At 37.4% G+C, this 27,530-nt stretch overlaps 1 protein-coding gene across 20 annotated transcripts in view; it reads left to right on the top strand.

Annotated features, from left to right (window-relative positions):
• The window catches only part of RBFOX2 (RNA binding fox-1 homolog 2), a 222,554-nt gene that overhangs the window by 5,415 nt on the left and 189,609 nt on the right, over positions 1-27,530 (top strand). For 19 of the 20 annotated variants that reach the window (XM_051961666.1, XM_051961672.1, XM_051961658.1 and 16 more), the window contains exon 2: positions 21,546-21,596. In XM_051961666.1, coding sequence (XP_051817626.1) covers positions 21,546-21,596 — 51 coding nt within the window. Of the gene's footprint in view, positions 1-4,598; positions 4,635-21,545; positions 21,597-27,530 lie in introns of those variants that run through there. The other variant, XM_051961659.1, reaches the window with a different exon arrangement.

The raw sequence follows: 27,530 nt of genomic DNA, 5'->3' as shown, positions 1-27,530 counted from the left end.
AGAGAGACGATATCTTGAGAAAAGAGAGTGCTAAAAGAATTACAAGTTAGTAAGGATGATATGGGAGATCTTTGAAATGTTCATAATCAAAGAGCTATTCCATTCCATGTATTGATTTACTCTCTAGGTAGAATATATTTGTTTCTGGGAAGCTCAGACCTAGGAATGAAATGGAATTAAAGGAAATTCCTAATGGAACCCCATATTTTTAAACTTAGATTTTCTTAATTATGAACTTAATAGTATTCAGTAATACCCTGCTTGTATCTCTTTGTGAACTTTTTCATTTTTTTCCCCCTCTGAGGCAATTAGGGTTAAGTGACTTGCCCAGGGTCACACAACTAGGAAGTATTAAGTGTCTTGAGAGCAGATTTGTCCTCCTGATTTCAGGGCTGGTACTCTAGCCACTGCGCCACTTAGTTGCCCCTAACTTTTTCTTTTTTAATGTTTAATTGATGTCCCTTTCTTCCTATATTTCTGTCACTATGAGTAAATTTACTCTTCGTCTGCTCTTGGAAGAGGAAGACGTTTTTATAAAAAAATCTGCACATTCAGGCAGAACTAATCATTATAGTGGCTAGATCTGAAAATGTTTGTTTCCTTCTGAATGAAAGTCTGTCACCTCTCTGCTAAGAGAGCTTTCTCTTGGAATTGTCATTGCTCATGCCTGCATTGAAGTTCTGTACTCCCTTGGAGTTAATTTTCTTATTTCTTTTTGTGGTTATTGTAAAACTTATTTACCTATGGTCATTTGACTTCACATGAACTTAGATCTTCCCTGATTTTTCTGAATCTGTTAGATTTGTTAATTCTTATGATGAGATAATATTCCAATATTATATCCACATATCACTTTTTGGTCATTTATTTCCCTCAGTTGGGCTTGCTCCTTTGTATCCACATATTTGGTACAACAGAAAATCATGATGTAATAAATAGTTTTGTACACATGAGTTCCTTCCCTTAATATTTGCTAACTTTAGGTTTTGTGCTTAGTTGTGATATCACTGCGTCAAAGGTTATGTACAGTTTTGTGAGGTTTGGGATCCGTTTGGGAGGTTTGGGAGGTTTTCTAGAAAGGTTGTCCCAATTCAGAGTGTGCCACCAATTAAGAGAAAGATGACTTACATTGTTGTTGTTGTTGTTTTTTATGATTTTTAGTCATTTATTTCCCTTTATTAAAGCTTTTTATTTTTCAAAACATATGAGTGGACAATTCTTCAACATTAGCTCTTGCAAAACCTTGTGTTCCAATTCCTTCCTCCTTCTCCCCCCCCTCCCCACCTCCTCATCCCCCGTTTCCCCATGCCCTCCCCTAGATGGCAAGTGGTCCATTATATGTTAAATATGGTAGAAATATATGTTAAATCAAATATATGAATACATATTTATATAGAGTTATCGTGCCTCATAAGAAAAATCAAATCAAACCAGAAAAAAAAAGAGAAGAAAAATAAAATGCAAGCAAACAATTACAAAAAGAGTAAAAATGCTATGTTGTAAACCACATTCAGTTCTCACAGTCCTCTGTGATGGCTCTCTTCATCGCTGAACAATTAGACCTGGTTTGAATCATCACATTGTTGAAGAGAGCCACATCCATCAGAATTGATCATCGTATAATCTTGTTGCTGTGTACAATGATCTCCTAGTTCTGTATTTCACTTAGCATCAGTTCATGTGAGCATAGTTCCAAATTGCTCTCCAGAATGGTTGGATCCATTCACAGTTCCACCCAGTTTTTCCACATCCCCTCCAACATTTATCATTATCTTTTCCTGTTATCTTAGCCAATCTGAGATGTGTGTAGTGGTATCTCAAAGTTGTCTTAATTTGGATTTCTCTGACCAATAGTGATTTTCATATGACTAGAATAGTTTCAATTTCTTCTTCTGAAAATTGTCTGTTCATATCCTTTGACCATTTATCAATTGGATAGTGACTTGAATTCTTATAAATTAGAGTCAATTCTCTATATATTTTAGGAACGAGGCCTTTATCAGAAACTTTGAATGTAAAAATGTTTTTCCAGTTTATTGTTTCCCTACTAATCTTGTCTGCATTAGTTTTGTTGGTACAAAAACTTTTTAACTTAATATAAACAAAATTATCTATTTTGTGATCAGTAATGATCTCTAGTTCTTCTTTGGTCACAGATTCCTTCCTCCTCCACTGATTTAAGAGGTAAACTATTCTATGTTCTTCTAATTTGTTTATGATATCATTTTTTATGAAGATGACTGACTTTGAAAGGAAGATTAATCATTTGTTTCTTTCAATCTGTGATATGAACCGAATTGTGTTTTAGATTTGTGTCACATCCTTGATCAAGTCTGTGCAATGGGTAGGTTAAAGAGACAGTACTCAGCATGCTCTAATTGAGGCTCTAATGTCCTTCTCATGCCGGCCACAGGAACTCTTCTCTACGCACCAGTGTTGGGGACTCCAGAGATTCCTTTTCTCCCATTGATCCCTTTTATGTTGCTGCTGGAATCTTCTGTTCTATATATAGTTTAGGAAAAATTATGGGGGATGTAGGGTGGGAAGTACTTGGTTTACTTCTGGAGTTGCTTTTGACATATTTTTTTTCTGCTGGCTTAAGCTAGATCATAATAGTTTTTAATATGGAAACAATGGTAGAAATAGGTCTTGGGTTCTATCGTAATATTTGTTTGAATTTTGTTATACTATGAGTTAAATAGGCTTTTTATAGGTGTTAAGCCGTTATTTAACTTTGTTTCTATACGAAATCACAGACTAAAGGTACAAACAACCAATCTTTTATCTTACAATCCATTTTTAAGTGGACTTTTTACTCTAGAAGCATAGACTTATGAATTGCAGGCTGGGAAGGAATAGCCAGCCTCCTATCCAAAGCTAGAACCCCTACAATAATGTTTGCTCATTTCAGTGAGGCTTTATTACCTGCTTATCCCTGAAAAATCCTTGTGTTAAAGCTAGTTAAGTTAGATTTGGGCAGGTGAAGCTCTCTTGATTTTAGAGTATTCAAAATTTTGAAAGGATGTGGGCATTAAAAAAATGTCTTGGAAAAAGTTTTAAGGTGCCAGCTCCTGTGATTTCCTATTGAAAAGCAGGAGATTTAAACTTCTAGATTAGGAAGGGACAGACCTAGAAGACCCCAGCGGTCTTTATTGGGAATGGAGTTGGGGCAGATTTTTTTTTAAAATTTCAAATTATTAAAAAAATTTTCAGATATAAAGTTTTATTAATCTCTCTCTCTCTCTCTCTCTCTCTCTCTCTCTCTCTCTCTCTCTCTCATCCCCCCTAATTTAAACAAATTAAGATTTTAAAAATCCCACAGTGTGAGTTTCAGCATGTGATAGTGTTGGTAGCACAGGCATTCCTTGTTTTTGTCTTTGTCTTCTCAAAACAAAAGTAGGCTTCTTCAACACTGTATAGCTATATGATTTGGCAAAACAGAGCCCCATATTTTTCATACCACAATTTATGTGTCCCTGCATTTTAATTTCATCACCTCTGTTTAGAGGTGAGTGAGCTGATTCTCAATCTTTAGGTTTATTTTTTACTTTTTGGACTTGTGGTTTTAAAAGTGCTTTGATCGGAGTTCTGAAGTCTTTCAAAGTTTTTTTTCCTATTATTTCATTATAGAAGTTGTTCTCTTAATTCTACTCTTTCCTTTCTACATCACTTTTTCCTTTTCAATTTACTCCAAATTTGTCCGTTTTATTATTTATCATGGCGGAATAATACGGCCATAATAAATAATAAAATGGACAATGATTATTTATTATGGCCAGTTCACAGCTCCATCATCACTATGCTCTTGTGCCAGTTTTCCCCTACAGTTCCTTTAACCTTTTAATTTTCTCTTTTATCTGATAAGTATGAGGTAAGACCCCCAAAGTTGCTTTAATTTGTATTTCTGTAAGTATTAATGATTTTGAACTTTTAAAAAATATGATTATTGATAGCTTGGATTTCTTCTTTAGAAAACTACTTGTCCATATTCTTTGACCAGTTAGTTCTCTTTTGAGGGTATCAGGTTGTATTTTTAAGATATAGTGTTAAGTTGCCTTTTAAAGAGTTTTTTTTTTTTTTTTTTTTATGTGTAGTAGAAGGAATCCTGATGACAAGTGGAATCTGGTATATTTTACTTTTCCAAATCATTAAAAGTTCTTTTTCTTCATTGCCACTTTGTTGTTTCACCTAATAGGCCTCATCCCAGTACATGTGGGACTTTGAGTGTTGTCAGCTGTTGACTGAGTGGTGGGCTGTGGGATGTTGCAAGGAATATGCCGGCCCCAGATACCTTTGTCACAAATGGATTTATCACTATTTTGAAATCTGTTATTAATAATACAAATTTAGTAAAACATTATTGCATTCCTACAAAGTTATTGTATGTTTTCTCAGCTAATGGATGCTAATCATACTGTTGCTATTATATGTTTGAAATCTGTGGCTTTTTTAATATTAAAAATTAATCCATGTGTTTCAAGGTTGGGAATAGCTGCAGTAGAGGTTCGCCATGTTGGCTTGTGTTTATACTCTCTTTAGCTACCCACACTGTTGTTAAGCTCAAATGGCTGAGATGCTTTTTGTTGTCCTTCTTTTCCAGAGCCATATGATACATGATGGGAACCATGCACAGTGTGAGTTTCTGCATGTGATAGTGTTGGTAGCACAGGCTCCTTCTCTTTGTCTTTGGCTTCCCCAAACAAAAGTAGGCTTCTTCAGCACTGGGAAATGCTTTTCTTCAGCAGCAAGAAAGGGAGACCACATGGCTCGGGGAGCTTGGTTATCTTCAGCATTTCCTTTAATAGCTTGCTGCATGCATGCAAAGGCAAGGGGAAGGTTGTCAGCTAGAGAGAGAGCGGCATTTGTCTGAGCCAGCTTCATTATTTACCTTCTTTTGCCTCCTTTCCTTCTCTCTGTCCGATAATTTTGTGGGTGGTTGGAAAATTGCCCTGGGCTTTGCTTGGCTTAGCAGATGAGGCAGATTCTGGAATGAGTCCTGGCTTGGGGAGTCAGAGAGCCCGAGTTCTAGTCCTCCTTATACCTTGATGGATTGTGTGAGCTTCCTTACTTGTTATGAATTTTCCTCATCTGTAGCAGGGGGAGGAGGGTTTACTGGAGGATCTCAGAGGTCCCTTTTAGTGATTGATTTTTGAACACGTGATGGAGTTTGCTTTTCTACCTTTTAGAGCTTCTGCTGCCAAAAAGAGATTTTTTTTTAACTTCTTTGTTTAGCTAGCTAGTGTCTTTTCAAGATCCAAGCATCTAAGCCTTTTCTCGCTGCCTCTTTCGAGCCTCACCAGTAGCAAAGACAACTAGTAGTAATTGGGAGACAGATTCTTAGCTAGCCTGAGAGGCATCAGTAGAAGGAGCCCCTGCTAGTCAGTCAAAAAGCCTAGGTTCAAGGTCATGTTTTTCACCCCGTGAGTCTGTCAGCCATCAGTTATTTGGAGCTTTCTAGGTGCCAGGCACTGTGCTAAGCACCAGGGATACAAAGGCTGGCAAAAAGGATTCCTGCTCTCAAAGAGCGCCAGTTTTAATGGAGACCATACCAAAAAAGATATAAACAGTGTAAGTAGGAGGTAATCTCAGAGGGAAGACACTGGAGCTAGAGAGAGGACAGAGACAGAATTAGAAATGACCTCATGCAGATTTTGGGATTAGATCTGCACCTTAATGGAAGCCTGGCAAGGCAGAAGTGAAGAGAGAGAGCATTGCAGACTTGGAGACACCCTCCTCCCCCACCTTCCCCTCCCTGGAGGGGGAGGGCGGGGAGAAGGTACAGCCAAGATTTGGAGGGTCATCATCTATAAAATGGTGACCCCAGCATTGGGGATTCTTCCTTAGAGGGATACTGCTTTATATGCCTAAAGTTCTGTAAAAATGTAAATTCTTATTATTGTTATAGAATATTGTCAAAGAAGTCTTCCCTATGGGCCATCTTCTCACAGATTGAATTTCAGTTAGGGCTCTAGTGGCCATGGTATAGGATCTGTGATTAGTATCCTTACATCACAGCTCTACTTTTGCACAGAAAAAATAGAACTCTTCATTATTTTAAAAATACTTCTTTCTTTTTCAAAACCCCTTGAGGAAAATGGCCCTGTCTACCTCATTGACCTTAGTTGCAGGAACACAGGTAACTTTTACTTGGCACAAAGATGTATCTTTAATAGAAAATCTGCCAGTGAATGTCACTGTACTGGAGACATCTTTAAAGAACAGTGTTTCTTTTATCCTGTTCTCAGAGGCCATCTTCCTTCTACTTATTAGGCATGTGGCTTTTTTGCCTTGGACTCTGATTTATGGGCTTCATGAGCCTCTAGTCTAAATGGATCACTCTCTCCTTCTCAGCAGACATGGTCTGTTTCCTGTTATATGATGATGGTGTGGCAAGGGTCCTGAATTTGGAGTCAGAGAGGGCCTGGTCTCCTGAGCCTCTGGGATCTCATCCTACAAGGAGTTTGACTAGACCTCCAGCATCTTTCATCCTGTCTCAGTGGAACTTGTACTGTTCTTCCCATTACAGAGCCTTGTAATCTGTATTGCAGTGCATTTTGGTCATTGCTTGTAGGTATTCCACCATCAGATAGCTTTGCCTACTTAGGTCCATCTGCTGGTTTTATTTTAAAATCTTAAATTTAAGTTAAAATCATAAATTTTAAAGGATCTCAGAGATCCTCTCATTGAACCTTTATCTGAAGCATGAAACTCGTGTCACACTCCTCTAAAACCTCAGTTCAGATGCTTTCAGGTGATAGAAACACTCTAGTTTTCCAGGCAGCCTGTCTTGTTTTAGGACAGCTCTAATTGGTAGGATGTTCTTTGAATAATTAGTGGTCCTTTCCAGTGTTTCTCTACTTCCTCATTCGAATATATTAGTGTCTCCTCTGTCGGGTTTTCAGTTTGAGTTTTCACACTGTGTTCTTTTCTCCAGTACCTTTTCCCAATTCTTTAGTATAGGCTTGGCAGTAGAATAGTCTGTCCAACACGATTTAATAACCTTCTGTATAGTATTCCAGTTTCTTTCCAGAATGAGTATATATGTTTGCGTGTCTCTCTTCCAGCAGGGCATCAGTGTGCCTGATTTCTCACATTCTCTCCAGCATTCGTCATTTTTCTTTTTTGTCATTTTTGTGACTGTGATGAGTTTGAGGAATTTGAATCTCTTTAATCTTCATTTCTCTAATTAGTAGTGATTTAGAGTATTTTTTCATAGGGCCTCAAGGTAGACTGTGTTTGTTTCTTTGAAGATAGTGTATGTTTGATCTGGAGAAGCCTGGCTTGAGAGGGGCTTGACGATCTTCAGGTATTTGAAGGAACATCAAGGCATTTACATTTCCCTCTAAGTTAACTTGTATTTAATTTGTACACATTTTCAACCCTGATAGGATATAAGTTCCTTAATGGCAGGAACTTAATTTTTATTCACAGTGCTGGGTATAGTTCTTGGTGCTTACAAAATGGGTTTTGATTTGACTATTTCTTTTTGGATTCAAAAGGCAGAACTAGGTCGGAGTTGTAGAGATAGATAGTGACTGGATATAAAGAAAAACTTGGTAACAATTTGACCTCTCCAAAATAGAAGGGATGGCCTTGCAGAGTTTGGAGGTCTTCAGCTAGAGGTGGGATGCTCCCTTGGTGGGAATGTTGTGGGAGGGCCTCTGGGTGAATAGGGGCTGACCTGGAGGGCCCCTGAGAGCTCTTTAAATTTTGAGATTCTCTGGTACATTAAGAGTTCATGTGCTGGTCCAGGAAATGGTAAGGTTCATTGGATCTTCTCCAGGGACAGCATTACTGTCAAGTTCAGTTCCTAATTAGGATCCTCACCTCCTTTTTCTAAGAGAAATGAATCATCAGGCCCTTACTGCTGTGCTTTAGAGTGAAGGAGTCTTGGCTGGGGAAGGTGGGGGAGGGGGGATGTGAGCGGCATATAATCAGAAACAACCCTTTTTATCATTCAAAGTTGTTACATAGTAGGACAGCAAATGCCTGGACTTTCAAAGACAAAATATTATTATTCAGCTTTTGGCTTTTGCTGGAAAGCTCAAAGGCACAAGTATCCATTCTGGAGGGCAAGGATGAGGACCATTGTTGGCTAAGTTAGGAAGAGAGATACCTTTGTGGTAATTCTGAATATGAATGTGTTCAGAAAAAAATGGAGAGGTAATGCTCACTTTTACTTAATGTAATATAAATAAGTTATGTAATATAAGTAATATTGTTGGTTAGTTCAGTTGCTGTATGATGCTAATGAAACGTGACATACATTTCATCCCAATATAGGTTAATTAGCTTCTCAGAAATGCAAGTTCAATATTTTGAAATTTGTGACAGTGGCCTCAGAGTGGGGAGCAAATAAGAGATGAGAGCTGGTTCATAACAGACCAGTTTGATTGGTTTCTTATCTGCTGGTTGGGGGCAAGAGCCTTGGCTTCCTTACCTATAAAGTGGGGATGATTATACTTGCATTATGTACCTCACAGGGTTCTTTTGAGGGAAGTACTTTGTAAACCTCACGTCTGTTGTTGCAGCTGTTATTATTGTCAATAATAATAATAACTAGCGTCGATATAGTGATTGAAGGCTTGCTAAGTGCTTTACATGTTATTTCATTGATCCACACACCATCACCATTAATATATGCTTTTATTGTCCCCATTTGGCAGAGGAAAGTGAAGATGAGAGCAGGTAAGTGACCTATCTAGGGTCATACAGTTGCTAAGTGTCAGAGGCAAGGGGCAGAATTCAGAGTTGGACCTTCCTGATTCTCAGATCAGTGCCCTCTCTCCTGTACCACCTGGCTGCTTCAGTATTGAGGGTGATAAGGACTATGACTACTAGTAACAGTAGCAGTCATAGAAGTGGAAGTTTAAAAAAAAAAAAAAGAAAGGAAGGAAGGAAGAGAATAACAGCAGCAGTAATAGTCTATAGCATCACTAATATGAGAGGAGATCATCAATTTCATGTGCTTGGAGGTTTGGATCATAGGATTTAGCTTTGGAAGGAATGACCCTTTAATGATATCTGTTCCACACCTGGAGAGGTTAAATAATAGCAATAAAAACTAGCATTTCCATGGTGCTTAAAGGTTTGCAAAGTACTTTACAAATATTATCTCATTTTATGGTTGAGGATGTTAAGAGCTAATAAGTGTCTGAATTCTACCTGCCTCCAAGCAACTGTTCAGTGATTAGAACACTGGGCTGGAGTCAGGAAGACCCTAGTTCAAATTTAGTCTCTGATACTCACTGTATGACCCTGGGCAATTCATTTAACCCTGTTTGTCTCAGTTCACTTATCTGTAAAATGATGTAGCAGAGGAGATTGCAACTCACTCTTGTAACTTTGCCAAGAAAATTCGAAAGAGGAACATAAAGAATCAGGTAAAACTGAACAGCAGCTACCTAACTAGTCCAGTGTTCTTTATACTGTACTAGCCAGCTGGCCATCTAGTTAAGATCATATGACTAGTAAATGAGTCCTGAATCCTTAGACTCCAAATTCATTGCTCTTTGGAAGATTTTAAAAGTGTCTGTTAACAAAAACGTGATGATGCAATTTTAGCTGGCTTTAAAAGAATATTGAATTCTCTTTTGGACACCAGATTTTTAGAATGGCATTGAAACTTGGGTAAACCAGGTTGATGACAGTACTGGAGACAGATCCTTATGGGAATGGGTTTGAGGAACTGATGTCACTTAGAAGACTTGGGTGGGATAAGAATCAGAAATCTTTAAAATAAAGGATGTCATGTGGAAGAGAAATTGGATTGATTGTCCTTGACCCCAGACAGCAGATCCAACAGTGAGTGATGATTGGAAGTTGTAGATGTTGGGGAAAGCTGTTCCAGAGTGGCAGGAGTTGCCTGGAAAGAGAGGACATTGCTCATTCACACTCACTTGACAGGGATGGAAGCAACAAATATTATTCAGGTGCAAATTGTACTAAATAATCTAGAGGTTCCCTTCTGAGGCTGGAATGTGATTCTAGGAAACTTTTTGTCTAACTGGTATCAGGAAAAAGGATTCATTGCTACTAAGAGGTCACAGGTCCAAAAAGAACAGAGAAAGAAAATTAAATAATTTGTTATTTTTTATTAATAACTTTTTTATTTTTAAAATACATGCAAAGATAGTTTTCAGCATTCAACCTTGTAAAATCTTGTATTCCAAATTTTTCTCCCTTCCTTCTCTCAACTCCCCTCCCCTAGATAGCAAATAACCTAATATATATTAAAAACATGTGCAGTTCTCCTGTATTTACACATTTATTATGCTGCACAAGAAAAATCAGATCAAAAAGGAAAAAAAAGCAAGCAAACAACAAAAAAAAAGGTGAAAATACTAGGTTGTGATACACATTCAGTCCCCACAACTCCCTCTGGATACAGATGGCTCTCTCCATCACAAGTCCATTGCAATTGTCCTTAATCACCTCATTGCTGAAAAGAGTCACATCCGTCACAGTGATTGTCACATAATCTTCTTGTTGCCATGTACAGTGTTCTGTTGGTTCTACTCACTTCACTCAGCATTAATTCATGTATATCTTTCCAGGCTTTTCTTAAATCAGCCTGTTCATCATTTCTTATAGAACAATAATATTCCAGTAACATTCATATACCATTACTTATTCAGTCATTCCCCAACTCATCAGCATCCACTCAGTTTCCAGTTCCTTGCCACTACAAAAAGGGCCGCTACAAACATTTTGCACATGTGTGTCCTTTTCCCTTTTTAATGATCTCTTTGGGATACAGACCCTGTAGAGATACTGCTAGATCAAAGGATATGCACAGTCAGATAGCCCTTTGGGCATAGAAACTTCAATAATTAAAAAAGAAAAACAACAAGGAAAATAAATATTTGCTATGAGCTCTTGGGTTATAGATCTTTTAGAAACAAGGCTTTTTCTTTAAAAACAACAACAACTGGATGGTCTCTTTCTCTCTCTCTCTCTCTCTCTCTTCTCTCTCTCTCTCTCTCTCTCACACACACACACACACACACACAATTTAGACATACAACTACTCAACACTTTTTACAGAAATAAAGATAAACTTAATTGGAGAGATATTCTCATAGTTGGGTTATATTAATACAGTAAAAATGACAATTGTGTCTAAAGTAATTTATCATTTTGGTCATGTGTCAGTCAAGTTATTAAAACCGGACAACATAATAAACTTCATTTAGAATTTTTAAACACCTTGCAGTACCAGGAAAACAATGAAAAAAGTATGAATGAAAGAAGCTTAGATATATCAGATCTCAAACTATATTATAAAACAACAGTAATCAGGACTTGCTTATACAGATAGCAAGTATTGCTTATAAATCAGAAAAGCAGATGAGTAGAACAACTGAATTGAAAATAATAGCCTAGGATTTGATAATCTTAAGAACATAAATGATGAGAGAAATAATTTCTTTTTGATAATAATTACTGAAAAACTGGAAAGTAGAAAGAAAGTGAAAATTTAGCAAAGTTGAATTTAACCCAATGTATTATGCCATATAATAACTTTAAAATGGTGTGTGTTCTGAACATAAATGGTCATACCATAAAATTAAAGCAGAATTACATCAGTGCCTTCACAGCCATTTTTAGGAAAGAATTAAAGAAAAAAAATTTTTTTTCATCTTTAACACCAAATAAAATGAGTGTTTTATTTTTTTCTGTAGAACAGAAAAAGATCTGCATGTGAAACTGTGACTTTTTTATTTTTAAATATATAATTCAAGATGTAACTCTCAAAGCTTTGCTATTTATCTGTGATTTTGTCTGGCCCTCTGTTTTATTCTCTGCTTTTTGGGGGGTAGAGTGGGGGAAGTTTGGGTCTCCCTCTCCCACCCAGATTAGAAGGGCAGTGATCACTCATGGGTTAGATTCCACTATTGACTGGCATAAAAGCTTTGATCTGTTCTGTTTCCAATCGGGGCTTGTTTGCTCCTCCTTAAACTGTCTAGTGTCCCCTGCTTCTCAGGGGCTCTCTATATTTAAATGCCAGATTATTTTGGATTTTCTATTGACTTTTTTTTCCTGCTCTAGTCCAAACTCTCTAACTCAAATAACCACCAGTGTTCCTGGCAAGTCCCTAGCAAGGGACTATGTGACCTCCCCTCCTCTCTTTCTCTCTTCTCTTTTTCCTCCTCCCTCCCTTCTCTTTTCTCTTTCCCTCCCTTTCTCCCGACTCCCTTCCTTTTGCCTTGGACTGGGGAACATGATAAATATGCAATGTCAAAAACTTTACCACGTTGGTCATGTTAAAAAATGTATGGCTTAGGGGGCGGGCAGCTAGGTGGTGCAGTGGATAGAGTAGCACCTCTGAAGTCAGGAGAAAAGTGTTTTTTTTTTTTTTAACAATATTATTATAAAATTTTCTCTTAGTTATGCTCATTTCACTCTGCATCATTTCATAAAAGTCTTCCCAGATTTGTTATCTTTTTTTTTTTTTTAAATTGAGCATTGTTAATACAATTCTGGTGTCTAAAACGTCTAAGGAATTGATACAAATATGTAACATTAAGATCCACTCCCTATTAGATAAGTATTAAAGTGACAAAAAATAAAATCTTCCCAAAAAAAGATTGCAAAGTATAAATTACCCCATGAAAAATGATCCGAATCACTAATAGTAGTAATAGCTATGTAAATTAAGTTTTGTGCTCTTCACATAGGTACTTATTAAATGTTTGTTAATATGATATAAAATGAAATGGGTTATTATTTCTGTTGGTCATCTGCAGTGTGTTCTTCTGCCTTTGAGTAGGGTTCTCTTTGGGGATTAATTAATAATGTTTAACCTGGTCTGCCCTTTAGACCTTGGTGGAGATTGCTGGGTTGGGTGGATGTTATTTCTTCGTTTTTGTCTAGTTCCGTAAATTTTAATATGACTCAGGATTATGTTTCTCTCCCATGACCTTTTTATTATTCTGTCTAAGAGCATAGAAATAGCCCCTCCAGCTGCTCAAAAAAGAGGAGGGCTGCTGCTTTCTTCTAGTTGTGTTATAGCCCTTACTCTTCCCAGTACTATGCTTAGGAGGCCTTTGCCTGTTGATTATTGGAACAGAATTCTCTCCCCTCTTCCTCTCCCCTCTCCCCTCCCCCCCAATCTTTTAAGCTTTCTAAATCTAAGTTTAAGGATTTTGAGCAGAGGAGTAACACTCTCATAGAAGGAAAATTACTTTGGTAGAGTTTGTCAATTTGAGTGAATATGAATGAAAATCTGGCCCAGAATTTTGTAAGAAATTCTTCCATGTGATAGGTTGGACTATAACCCCTTTCAAATTTGATTACATTGTAAATTTCAAGTTGAGGAGTAAGGACTTTTGCAGCCATCGGCAATTAACTATATACATTGTCTCCTTCAGATATCTGTAACTTTGTAACTGGGTTGTTTTTTTTTTCCTTTTGCTTTACAAGTTGTTACAAGTTATTTCCCTGTAAAACAGAGAAAGTGACCAGTGTAATTTCTAAGCACTTTCTTTAGCACTGATACATATTGAATTACCATTCAGATGGTAACACTTTAGAGTTCACAAAATGCTCTCTGCAGCAATCCTATGAAAGAGCCACTATGAACACTAACATTACCATTTTGCAGCTCAGGAAATTGAAGTTAAAAGTGATGCAGTGACTTGCTGGGACTCGCACAGCAATGTTTCTTCATTCCTGTCTTTTGTAAGCTTTCTGAAATATTTAATTCAATTCAGTAACATTTATTGAAAACCTCTTCAATCGAGCTTCCGGCCTCATTCAGCTGAAGCTGCTCTCTCCAAAGTCCCCAGTGGTCTCTTACTTGTGTCAATTCGAATGGCCTTTTCTTAGACCTCCTCCTTCCTGACCTCTGTGCAGCCTTCGCCACTGTTGGTTATGCTCTTCTTCTGCTCCAGGATACTCTATCCTGACCCTACGTTCTTCTAGTTTTCCTACTTCTTTCCCAATGGGCTCAGTCTCTTTCGCCGAATCTTCATCCAGGTCCATCGTCTGTCAGTGAACACTGATGAAACATCTTCAGTGTTCCAGAGACGCCTTTTAATTCCTTTTTCCAGTAAACCTTTTCACCATTGTAATACAAAAATAATAAATGAATTTGAGTATCATCCTTGATCTGTAATGCTGCTTAGTTTCTTGAGTATTGAAGTTCTCACAAACGTTAAGTGCAAAAAGAATGAGGTAATCTGGACAATAGCAAACAGGAAAATTCACCTGTTAGGGTTGGGGTAGACCTAGGGTCCATGAACTTTTTTCAAAGATTTTTTCAAAATCTTTTATCAAAGATTTTCTTTGATAAATTTATTTCACTATAATAGTAATTTTCTGCATTTTATTTTATGATTGTAAAAACATCCTGATGAGTCCATAGGCTTCTCCAGACTGCCACAGGGATCAGTGACAGCCCAAGAGTTAAGGACTCCTGCTCTAGTAAAAGGCTTGAACTTTTCATGAGACCTAGTCTTGGTTTGGAAAGCAGAAGATCTGAGTTTGGATCCTAGTTCTCTCCACACACGAACACAGGCAAGCCATTTCCTCTTCTGGACTGTTTTATCTCCAGAAGGAGTGCAAGACATCTGAGTACAAGGCTCCTTCAGCGCTTAAATCTGTTGTGCTGGGAACCTGCTGACATTCCTTTCTTCCCTCCTTCCCTCCTTCCCTCCCTTCTTTTTTTCTTTCTCTTCCTCCCTCCCTCTTTCCCTCCCTCCCTTCCTTCCTTCTTGCTTTTTTGCTTTTTGTTTTCAAAATACATGCAAAGATATTTTTTAACATTCACCCTTCTTGCAAAACCTTGTGTTTCAAATTTTTTCTCCCTCCCCTAGACAGCAAGTAATCGAATATATGTTAAACATGTGCAATTCTAAGCAAAATCAGATTAGAAAGGAGAAAAAAAGAGAGAAAGAAGCCAAAAAGCAAGCAAACAAAAAAGATGAAAATACTATGTTGTGATTTATATTTAGTCTCCCCAATGCATTGGCTCTCTCCATCACAAGACCACTGGAACTGGCCTGAATCTCCTCATTGTTGAAAATTCACATCTGTCAGAATTGATCGTTGTATGATCTTGCTGTTGTATACAATGATCTCTGGTTCTGCTCATTTCACTTAGCATCAGTTCATAGAAATCTCTCCAGGCTTCTGTGAAATCATCCAGCTGATCGTTTCTTATAGAACAATAATATTCCATAACATTAATAGACCATAACTTATTTAGCCATTCCCCAACTGATGGGCAACACTCAGTTTCCAGTTCCTTGCCACCACAAAAAATGGCAGCCATTTAATAGCTTTCTGAATATGGGAAATCACTTCATTCAGCCTGAATTTGCTCATCTGTAAAATGGGTCTGATAGCTACCTAGCTCTCAGTGTAGTGAGGAAAGCAATATAATAATAACATATATTAATATATATGAATAATATATATAACATAATAATAATAAAGCAATGTGGAGCATTATACATATGTTTCTAGCTGAGTACTTCTGACTGTTTTCTTACAAAGCTGAGTTTTGTCTTGCTATGGACGATGCTGTAGTCTTATTTACAGTGAAATAAAGAGCATGCCAGAAGAGCAATGACCATCCTGAGGCCAAACTTTTCCCAAGTCACATTTGAAAAAAGCTCCCTCCGTGGAAATCCCCTTAAATGAACTGGTAGGGGTCATTGATCAGTGTGACAGGTCAGACTTCTCTTCCCTAATAAAGTGGATGCTTTTGGAAAACCCATCTCCATACAAATGTTAATGACCTCCACATTGTTGCATTTTTATGACACTTTAAGATTTATGAAGTACTTGTACCTTCAATGACCTTGTAAAGGAGGAACTTGTTTGGGAAGTTGCCTCGCTCTGAAGTGTGGTGGCTGAGCAGGGTTTGAATCTTGCTTGGCTCTACCATAGTTGCCTGGATGACTTCAGACAAGCACTTCAGCTTTCTGAGCCTCCATTTCTTCATTTGTAAAGTGAGCATTTGGGACTAAATTGAATTTATGTTTCATCTAGCCCTAGATCAAGAATTCTGTTTGGAACCCAGGTGTCCTAACTCCAAGTGCCTTTAATGAGCCTAATTCTTTTTGACCCACAAAAGGGAATGTGTGAAAGATCATAACATGAGCCCTCAAAACAAAACTTCAATTAAAGTTTCTTTATTGTACAGAAGCAGGATCTGTCATTCTTGTTTTTAGGAGAAGCAAATAAAACCTTTCTTTGGATGGGCAGGAGAATGATGGTATCTATTTTTAATCTCAAATGGAAACAGAATGTTGATTCTTCTGCTAAAAAATGGCATATGAAGGGATATTAGATGAGAAACTGAAAGAATGGCATGATACAATGAAAGAGAATACTTGATTCTGAGTCAGAATTTGGGACTTTGGACATCTATCTAACAGTAGTTTGGAGATTTCTAAGTCAATATATGGCCAAAAGGGATCTGTTTATATTTGAGTTGGACTCCTTTGGCTATCTGAGAGAGGAAGCCAGAGCTTGAAAGGGATAGGATGAAATGAAACTCTTAAGATTGGAGGTGGTCTGGGCTGTTCTTGGCAGCAGTAAAGGAACTAATGAGTAAGGAAAGGTTAAAGTTGATCATCCGCATCCAAGGGCTTAGTTATTGTTTCTGTGCAGATGACTCACCTATCAACACACGCAGCCTCAATCTTCTACTGGGTGTTCCAAACTGGGCAACCCAGGCTCATCTCAGCTTTTGTGTTCCAAAAAAGAACTGGCTTTCTTCCCAAGTCTTTTCCTCTATAGACATTTCAAAACTTTCTTCTGAAGGTATCACCATTCTTAAAAGTCTCTTCACCTCTAATCCTCACTCTTTCATCCAATTTAATCTGTTAGTTGTTCAGTCTTACTGGTTTCTCTTTCTAGAACATTTCTCATTTTATTCCATTTGATCACACTGCCCCTTTTTATTTCAGCTCTTCATCATCTCTTGCCTGGACCACTGCAATTGCCTTTTTCTTAACTTCCCAGTCTCAAGTCTCTTCCCAGTCCAGTTTGTCTTCCTTATAGCTGCTTTTCCTTACTTGAGGAGTGACCTTGTCACTCTTATTACTCAGTAAACTTCAGCAGTTCCCTATTGACCTTGTGATCATTTTTAAAGCCCTTCACAACTTTGTGTCAGCCTTTCTTTCTAGTCTTGCTATAGGTTACTCCCTTTCTTGCACTGTGCAGACTAGCCAAATGGCCTTTCTTTCTGTTCCTCAGAGGTGATACTCTTACCTCTTGAGACTCTGTTTCTTTGCACTGTCCCTGTCCCTTGCCTTCAGCGCCTCCCTCTCTGACTTATTGAATCTTACTCTCTTCAGTTGCATCTCAAGCACCGGAGAGGGGAGCCATCTCCAGTTGTTCTGATTTCTGTCTTGCCACTGGACTGGGAGAACTGTGGAGGAGAGAGTAAGACTGGTGACCCTTTACAACTCTGCCTCCTTACAGCCAGTTCACTTGCAAGTCATGTCATCAATTTCCTGATGTCATGGTCTTCTTAGAGAATGAAGGACAAGCAACCACAGAAACAAAAAGCCCCATCTACATCAAACTCATTTCATTCCTCCCCAATGCTAATGACCTTTCTTCACAACTTTGACCCTGTATTAATATTTATTCCTTGTATATGTGCTTTTTATATTCCCAGATATGCATGTTATTTCTTCTCTTTGCAGTCAGGGCCAAGCTTTTTTTTCTTTGTACCCAGTGTAGCCCCTGGCATGCTTGTAGAGTGACTGATAGAACCATACTAGATCATCGCTGAAGAGATGCAGGAGGGGACCAGAAGAAAGGGTATTGTTTGCAAAGAGAAGGACCTCTTTCTCTTCTGAGATCTGTGCAAAGGAGAACAGGGAGGATTTTCTAACTAAGGTTTTCTTGTCGGTATTTAGACAGTCATAAGAGTATTAGATAGGGGATAGGAGCTGAACCCGAGTTTTCATTAGAATGGGGAACTTCCAGGTGAGGAAAGTGCTTCTACCAGCACAGATGGGGACCTTTTGTATTATCTTACTATCTTACAGCATAGGCTAGAATGCTTAAGTTGAAATAACAAACATGGTTATGGAGCCAGGAGGTATTGGAGGTGGTGCTTGAACCCAGCATTTTATTCAGCATTCATGTGACTATTACTGTATCCAATATTTCTTTGGTTCTGTTCATTTTATTCTGCATTATTTCATGCAAGCCTTTCCATGGTTTTTTAAAGTTATCTTGCTCATCTTTTTTTACATCACAGTAGTATTGAATCTCAATCACATACTATCAGTTAACCAATTGATAGGTATTCTCTTAATTTTTGCTACCACAAAGAGAACTGATATAAATATTTTAGAACGTATGGGTTCTTTCCCTTTTTTCCTGATCACCTTGAGAAACAGACCTAATAGTGTCAAAGGATATACACAGTTTTATAACTCTTTGGGTATAATTGCAGATTATAGGTGGTGAATTCATCCTTTTCATTTTTGATATTGATAATTTGTTTTTTTGTTTTTTTTTAATCTAGTTAATCGGGACAGCTAGATGGTACAGTGGGTACACCACTCTGGAGTCAGGGGGAACCGAGTTCAAATCTGGCTTCAGACACTTGACATTCATCACCCTGGGCAAATTACTTAATTCCCGAGTGCTTCATAAAAAATCTCCACTATCCCTGCTCTAAAGGAGTTTGTAGGATAATAAGGATGCATATATATATATATATATATAAACAAGTATGACACAAGGTAGAATCTAATTCTCCTAAACGCATCAGGAACAGTTATATGAACTGGGTCTTGAAAAATTGCTTATTTGAGCCACTTCCAGTGAGACTGTTTCCTTCTATCTCCTTCCCTCATTTCCTTCTACTGTAAAAGCTCTTTTGTGTCTCTTTTATGTAAGATAATTTTCCACATTCTACCTCTCCCTTCCCCCTTTTCCAAGTGCAACCATTTGTCTTATCCCTTAATTTAATTTTTAAAAAATATTATCCCACTATATCTAATTTACATCTATGCCCTCTTTTTATGTATATTTCTTCTGATAACTCTAACAAAGTTCTTAGAAGATACAAGTATTATCTTTCTATGTAGAAATGTAAACAGTTTAATCTTATGATGTTTTCTCTGTCCTGTTTCCCTTTTGTGCTTCTTTTGAGTCTTGTATTTGAAAGTCAGGTTTCATAAGTCAGCTTGTTCTTTTTATCAAGAGTGCTTGAAAATTTTCCATTTCATTAAAAAAAAAAATCTAAATTTTTCACCTTCACAGATTACATTCAATTTTGCAGCATAAGTGATTCTTGAATGTAATCTTAGCATTTGGGCAATTCTGTTTTTTAAGGAGTTCTTTTCTTCTGCGGATTTTTGTGCTGCTTTTGCCATTTGACCTGTTCTCTTTTTTAAGATGTTGTTTTCATCAGTATTTTTTTGTGTCTCCTTTACTAAGTGGTTGACTCTGTTTTTCATGGTTTTCTTTCATCACTCTATTCTCTCCTTATTTTCTGTCTACTTCTCTTATTTGATTTTAAAAATCTTTTTTCCAACTCTTCAGGGGTCTGAAATCAACTCAGTTTTATTTGTGCCTTGTTGTTGCTTTGATTTTGTTATTTTCTTCCAAGTTTGTATTTTGATTTTCCCAGTACCATAGTGTCTTTCTGTGGTTTAGTACTTTTTATTGTTGTTGTTATTTGCTTGTTTTTAGTTCTTCCAAGATAGTGTAATCTAAGGAGAGGTATGGTTCCTGCTCTCCTGTCCTGTGTTCTGGTCTGTGAGCAACCACAAATACTCTTTTCTGCCCTGGAATTGTAACCAAGGTCCTTGTTCCTGCTAGTGCTTCTCTTCACCCTGGACTGTAACCTGGAACTGAGTGATTCAATAGAATCCTGCTTTCAGTGACAGCAAAATGTCCCCAGCAATCTCTTTTTGATTGATATTGGACTCTTATTCTCTGGGTTGAGAGTTCTGAAAGCCACCTCACCTTATTGTTAATCCCAAGGTCTGCGGTTGGTTTGCCAAAGTAGGGCTTACCTGGCAGGGCCTATGTTAGACTATACTTTCTACTCTGTCCCCACTGAGACAGAACTTTCCTGCCAACCTTCTAAGTTGTCTTGTGCTGAAAAATTATTTCACTCCATCCTTTTGTTAATTCTGCTGCTCCAGAATTTGTTTTGAAGCATTATTTAAATGGTTTTGGGGGGGAGGAATTTGTGAGTTCATGCAAGTCTCTGCGTTGGCTATCTTGGCTGTGCCCTCCAGGAGAATGAATTTAGAAAGGAATGAGTCAAGATTAGAGGGCTGAGGAGAGATTTTTTGGAATCTGCCTTCATTTTTGGAGCAAGTACAATTTTTAGTGGTTCAGTTATTCCTTCCACATCGTGACTTTCCCTCTTGTGGTTTTGATATGTATATGTTACAAGTTGATGTAAGAAATTAAATAGAAATTTTTGTTGAGTTTCACAGAAACAGCAGATAACACAGAAAAAGTTCAGAAACTTAGAAATGCATAGAATATATGTATAGCATTATACAACATCAACATATTTTATCTTTTGATACCATAATAATTCAGATTTATTTTCTAGTAAGGATGGAGGGCCAAAAATTATGTGGATTTTCCAGAGTTCAGGGTGCTGTGCCCTTTTCCCCTGAGATGCAGAAGAGAGAACTAATCATTTGATGCAAGTTAACTTTCATTTGTAGTTCTAGGTATACTGTTACCTCCTGGACTTTGAAAATATTAATTTCTGAAGTCTCTTAAGAATTGCCTATTGTGGAACACAGACTTCAGGATTCCTAGTTGCTAATTAGAAAATAATCTTTCAATTTCAGTGTTTGAATACATTTCTCACTATCTTTGTAAAATAATTTTATACTCAGTTCTTGTTAGAGCAATAAAGGCAAGTCACTTAATCGTCAAGATTCAGTTCATTTCTTACCTTCTTGCAGAGGGCTTTTGTCAAGTCCTTTTTCCTCCTAATCTTTTCTCTAGAATCACTCAAGATTTATATTGTCTGTATCTTGCATGGACATAATCACTTGAATGTTGTTTTCCCTCATTGGAATGGGGGCCTTTTGAGTTTGTAGTGACCATATTTTAATTTTCTTTTGTATCCTCACTACTTAGCACAATATTTGGCATGTAGTAAGTGCTCAATATATATCTGACTAAGTCCACATTTATATGGATAATAAGGAAAAGAGAATTATTTGTTTGCATTGAGTATAAAGATAACCAGCATCCCTGGGTCAGTTAGAGTTTTCTACAGGGACTAAAACTGTAATGTACTGTGATGCAGAATTAGAGGGAAGGAGCAGATTTTTTTTTTTTTCAAGTGTGTTTTTGGAGATAGGAAAGAGAATTCTACAAGAAAGTAAGTTTTTTAGTCAGGATAGAGGATTTATTATAAGATATGTGTCTTGTAGTTAATTAGAATGGTGCAAGGTGATGGTCTTGCCTAGATGCCAGGGATGGGATTTTGTATCGAATTTTTTGGGTGACAGGGCAACTGTTATTTTAGAATACTAAAATATCATTCCTTCTCATTTACCATTTAAAAAATCCTTTTCTTTTAGAACGAGTCACTGACCCCAGGTTATCATGGATTCCCATCGAGGGACAGCCAGGTAGGAATCTGTTATTTTGTCTTCAGAGTGGGGTGTGTGTAAATGAATGTGTTGATGAGATCCATGGATGCTGGGGCAGAGGGCATTTACTGACATGAATTTTTATTTTTGAGAGTGCTATGGCTCATTTCTCAAGGCAGATACTTGGAGAGCTGCAAATGAAATATTCTTTTTTTCTGATTTTACAGTGGGGAAATGTAAGCAATGGCTGTACCTAGGAAGTATGGTACTGAGAATTGAATATAATACATTTTCCACTTTTCTTTTTAACTTCCCTTATAATTTTCTGACTTCAGTTTTCCAATATTTTATTGATCCAAACATACCTCAAGTTCCCACACAAATTTTCTTGGCCTTCCAGTCTTTATTTCTATTCAGAGTTGTATTTTAGGATTCTCCTTCTTGGAGATTTCAGCACATTGCATGCGTGAAAATGTGATATGGGAGAAGTACTGCCAGCTTCCTTTGGATAGGGAAGGGTGGTGAAAGGGGGGATGGTGTGGGTGGTATAGGCTGCCAAGCCTGCTACCACCACTAGTTGGCTTGCTTTTATCATAGATTTTTTTTTTTTTTTGGCTGAGGCAATTGGGGCTAAGTGACTTGCTCAGAGTCACACAGCCAGGAAGTATGTCTGAGACCGCATTTGAACTCAGGTCCTCCTGATTTCAGGGTTGGTGCTCTATCTGTGCCACCTAGTTGCCCTCATAAGTTTCTTTTATGGGCTTTGTAGCAGTTGAATAAGTGCTTAATGGATGGATGAAGTTAAGGACCTTTTTTCAGTCAATCAACAAGCATTTATATAAGCACTTAGTAAACATGCCATCAAACATTTATTAAGTGCTTACAATATGCTATGCAGCAGCATAGAAGGATGTAAAACTATCCTGCTTCAGAAAGAGCTTATATTTTATTAGAGAGAAAAACATTTATAAGTACATACAAAATAAATACAAGGTAACTTTTGGTGGGAGAAGCATTAGCAACTAGGGGGATCAGGACAGTTTTCATTTAGATTAAAAATGGTATTTGAGCTGAATTTTGAAATAAACTAGGAATTCAAAAAGGTGGAGGGAAGAAGGAAATATAGAAGGCCAATTTACTTGGAGTTTATGAAGAGGAATAATATTTAATGGCTATGGAAAAGAAAATTCAAACTAGACTGTGAAAGACCTTCTGTGCCAAATGGAATTTTGCTTTGGGAGGTAATAAGGAGCCATTAGATTTTATTGAACAGGGAAATGACATTATTGTACCCATAGGTTTGAGGAAATCTCTTTAACAGCTTTATGGGAAATGGATTAAAATTCAGAGAGACCCAAAGAATCCAAGAGGTTCTTGCAGTCTTCATGATAAGGGCTCTTAATGAGGTGGTTGTGGTGTGGAATTCTTAGGCATTATGATTGCTTATTGTTGGTCAGATTTTCTCCCTCCCTCCCTTCCCTCCCTCCTTCCTTCCCTACCTTCTTTCCTTCCTCCTTCTATTCCTTTTTTCCTTCTACCATCTTACTTTCTCTGTCCCCCTTTCCACTCCATTGAGAATACAAAAAACCCAAAGCCCATTACAAACAAGGACAAACAGTCCATTAAATGCTGCCCTCTCATTTTTAAATTTTATATAAAAAATTGTATCATGCATGCTTTCACTTCTATCTGGAGGTGAAAACACATATTAACATTAGTCTCCTGGAATCCTGGTTGGTCATCATGTTGCTTAAAAGTTCAAACAATAATATTTGATCATATTTATTTACCATAACTTGTTCACCTTTTCCCCCATTGAAGGACCCACCCACCCCCATTCCTATTCTTTGTTATCTCAAAAAGTTATAAATATTTTTGTTCATCTTTAGCTACAGTTTATATTGCTTAGGGACTAATCCCTCCCTTGATCCACCCTCCTTCTAATCCTCCCTTTTCCCCTTTCCCCTATTTCCTTCTTGAGTGAAACGACTTTCTGTAGCCTATTCTGTCTTTTCTCCTTTGATTCATTCAGAGGAGAGTGAGATTCAAGTATCAGCTGCTTCCCACAACTCCTTGTTTGTATAGACTCTTTCTGCACCCTGATTATGGGAGAAAATTCCCCTCTTCCCCATAGTCCTCCTCCCCTTTCTTAACATTTTTCTCTCAAGATCATCAAAATCTTAAAGAAACACCTTATTTAATTGGGCTCCCTCTGTGACCCCCAGAGGATGCTAGCATTAGGGTTGTTGTCCTTTCTTCTAGAAGACTAAAGTGACCTCAGTCTAACTGTGGCAGTCAGACCAAAATGAGCAGGACGCATGGGTCCTCTCCCCATATTTAAATGTAACAGTTTATCCTTGTTTTAGTTCCTCAGATTTATTTATGTGTTTTTTCTCTTTTTTATGTTTTCTCTTCACTGCAGTGATTGAACTTCAGAGTGTCTATGCAGCTCAGGTCTTTTCATTGGGAATGCTTGAGAATCTTCTGTTTCATTAAAGGTTCATTCCCATCCCTATTAGATTAAACTCAATTTTTCTGGGTAATTTATTCTTGCCCCTAAACTTATGTATATCCTTTGCTTTCTGGAATATCATAGTCCAAGTTCTCTGCTCCTTTGTAATAGCTGTGGCTCCTCAGTATCTGATTTTTTTTCTTTCTGGCTGCTTGCAGAATCATTTCTTTGACCTCAACACTGGATTTTAACCAAAATGTTCCTGGGATTTTTCATTTTGTGGTTTCTTTCAGGAGGTGATCAATGGATTTTTTTCTGTTTCCCTGTATTCTCTGGTTCAATGAGATCTGGGCAGTTTTCTTGTAAGATTTCTTGACATGTGATGATTAGGCATTTTTCCCCCTTGGTTATAGCATTCATTATAATCTAGTGATTATTAATTTTTTCTCCTGTTTTTCAGGTCAGTTGTTTTACTATAATATAGCTTACATCTTTTTTTTTTTTTTAAGTCATTTGACTTTGTTTTAATATTTATAGTACTCTCTTGAAGTCATTGCTTCTATTTGATACATTCAGATTTTTATTGCTTAAGCAAGGTTTTGTGCCAGCCTATTAATTTCCTTTTCAATTCTTTCTTCCATAGTTTTCATTTCTTATCCAGATTTTTCCTTAAGCATTCTTATTCCATTTGTAAAAACACACTTAAACTCTTTTCTTGTGTTCTGTTTTCCAGAAATTTTATTTGAATTTATGCTCAAACTAGAGTCATTCTCTTCTGTTTTTGTTACCATAATAGTCATTATGTGTGTGGGCACGCTGTGTACTCCCCATTCTTCCAGGCTTCCTGACTGGTCCTATTGCTGCTTTCTTGGAGAATTTTAGGATCTCAGGGAGAGGCTGGAGATGTGAAGGGGTCTGATTCCTATGTGGTCAGATATTTGCTCTGATCCTCCACTTCCTCTTCTTTCCCTTGAAAGAGCAGATGCTGCTGGACTTTGCCCCTACCAACCAAGCTCTCTAGCTGGACAAGCGACTTTGCTTTGTGTGTGAGGTCTGCTGCTACTGGCAAGCAGCTTCTGCATTTCCTCCTGTCTTTGTATATGCAGCCCAGCACCTCTTTGCCATGAACTCCACTGCCAAATGGGTGACTGAGCTGTTAGCTCCTGCCTGTTCCCATTGCAGTATCTTGGTATTGGTCTGCAAGTGCTCAGTTATAGGCCTAGGGCCTCCTGTTGTGTCTGAGCACCGCACTGGAGTGTCCCACAGAGTGACATGCTTCGGGCCTGATAGATCCCCAATGTCCACAGATCTTTCTGTCTGTTAGTCTATGTTGTGCTGTTCTAGAAAAAGAATCATGGGTGACTTTTTCAGGATTTAATTGGGGGCATTTTCTAGGTCTGTTGGGGAGTGGAGGATTCATATTGGTATTGGTCTTCAGAACCATTCTATTACCATATGTTCCTTTGGCTTGCCTTACTCTTAAATCCACATTGTTGGGACCGAATACAAACCTAACTGTTCTTCAGAGGTAATGCTCTTGCCCTTTTGAACATATTACATTTCAGATGAGAAGAATTCTCAGTCATTGGACTTCAAAACTTTCATAGTATTTTCTTCCCGTAAACTATTGAGGAGTAGGCAGTCCAAGTCAGATGATGAAACAGGCTCAGAAATATTAAATCACTTGCCAGATGTTACATCAAGTAAGTGTACAGAATTGAGTGGGGTTGAGAGGGGGCAGGGGAAAAGGTGAGAAAAGGAAGGGGGAGATAAGCCTTTAAAAAAAAGCACCTATTTTTTTTGCCAGGCACCATGCTGGACACTTGAGTAAATATGATCTCATTTGATACTCAACAACAATTCTATGCAGTAGCTGCTATAATTATTCTCACTTTACAGTTGAAGAAACTGAGGCAAACAGAGATTAAGTGACTTGACCAGGATCAGACAGCTAACAAATGTCTGAGGTAGGTTTTGAACTCAGGTCTTTCTCACTGTAGGTCTAGTACTTTGTCTGCTAGATCAGTGCAACAGTTTACTTATATGTCATGGCTATTAATAAAATAACATTTTATTAATCATTTTGTTTGGCTTCTTCAACCAATGACCTATGCAGCTCACAATCCCCAAGTTTCTCCCTTTTGAACTGGTTGTCTCGTCCCATCTTTATGTAACCCATATTCCTTCCCCTTTCTCCATGCATATTATATTTTACATTTGGTTAATAGTTGACCATTTGCTTATTTATTAATGTCACCAAATGCTGTTTGCCATAAGTAAATCACTATTTCCAAGGTTTTCTTATATTGAGAAGATGAAAACAGATTCTTGTAGGCTTGATGAAATGTCAGATGAAGCTAAGATGACAGGGAAAGATGATGATAAATATTGGAGGGAATATTGGAAAACTGGGACACTAATGCATTGTTGGTGGAGTTGTGAGATAATTCAACCATTTTAGAGAGTAATCTGGAACTATGCCCAAGGGCTATCAAACTGTGCATACATGCCCTTTGACCCAACTGTGCCATTACTGGATCTGTATCCAAAGAAGTCATAAAGATGGGAAAAGAACCCACATGGACAAAAATGTTTGTAGCAGCTCTGTTTGTGATGGCATAGAATTGGAAAATTAGTAGATGCCTATCAATTGGAAAATGGCTGAGTAAGTTATGGTATATGGAAAATATTATTGTTCTTTCAAAAATGATGAACAAATTGATTTTAGAAAGACCTGGAAGTATTTACATGAACTGATGTTGAACAAAACAAGCAGAACCAGAATACATTGTATATATTAACAGCAAGATTGTGTGATGATTAACTATGAAAGATTTGGTTCTCCTCAGTGGTTCAGTGATCCAAGGCAATCCCAATAAACTTTGGATGGAAATGCCATCTACATTCAGAGAGAGAACTGTGGTGACTGAATATAAATCAACATGCTATGTTCATTTTTTTCTTTTTTTTTTCCTTCAAGGTTTTTCCCTATTGTTCTGATTTTTTTCCCCAACATGATTCATAAGTAACTGTTTTTTTTTAATTAATGTACATGTAGAACCAGAAAAAAAAGAAATAAATTAAGAATGAAACAGATTAGATATAGAATACATAGAAGTAAGTGATAGATCAATGGGATAGACTAGATAATTTGATATTAAGCCCAAAGATTCCAGCTACTGGGACAAGAACTCGGTATTTGACAAAAATTGCTGGGAAAACTGGAAAGTAGTCTGGCAGAAACTGGGTTAACTCAAGATAAATTCAGAATGGATATATGGGTTAGACATAAAAGTACTGTAAGCAATGTAATGGAGAATGGAAGAAATGGTCAAGTTTTTGTGGAAGAGGAAGAGTTACTAAATACATTGTAGAAGATAAAATGGATAATTTTGATTGCATAAAATAAGAAAGTCATTACACAAAAAACCCCCAATACAGCTGAAATTAGATGAAAAACAGGAACCTGGGGCAAAATTCTTTGTAGAAAGTTTCTCTGATAAAGTTCTCCTTTCTCAAAT

This window comes from Antechinus flavipes, chromosome 5 (assembly GCF_016432865.1).
Source record: "Antechinus flavipes isolate AdamAnt ecotype Samford, QLD, Australia chromosome 5, AdamAnt_v2, whole genome shotgun sequence".
Lineage (NCBI taxonomy): Eukaryota > Metazoa > Chordata > Mammalia > Dasyuromorphia > Dasyuridae > Antechinus > Antechinus flavipes.
This window is presented reverse-complemented; position numbering and strand designations above follow the sequence as displayed.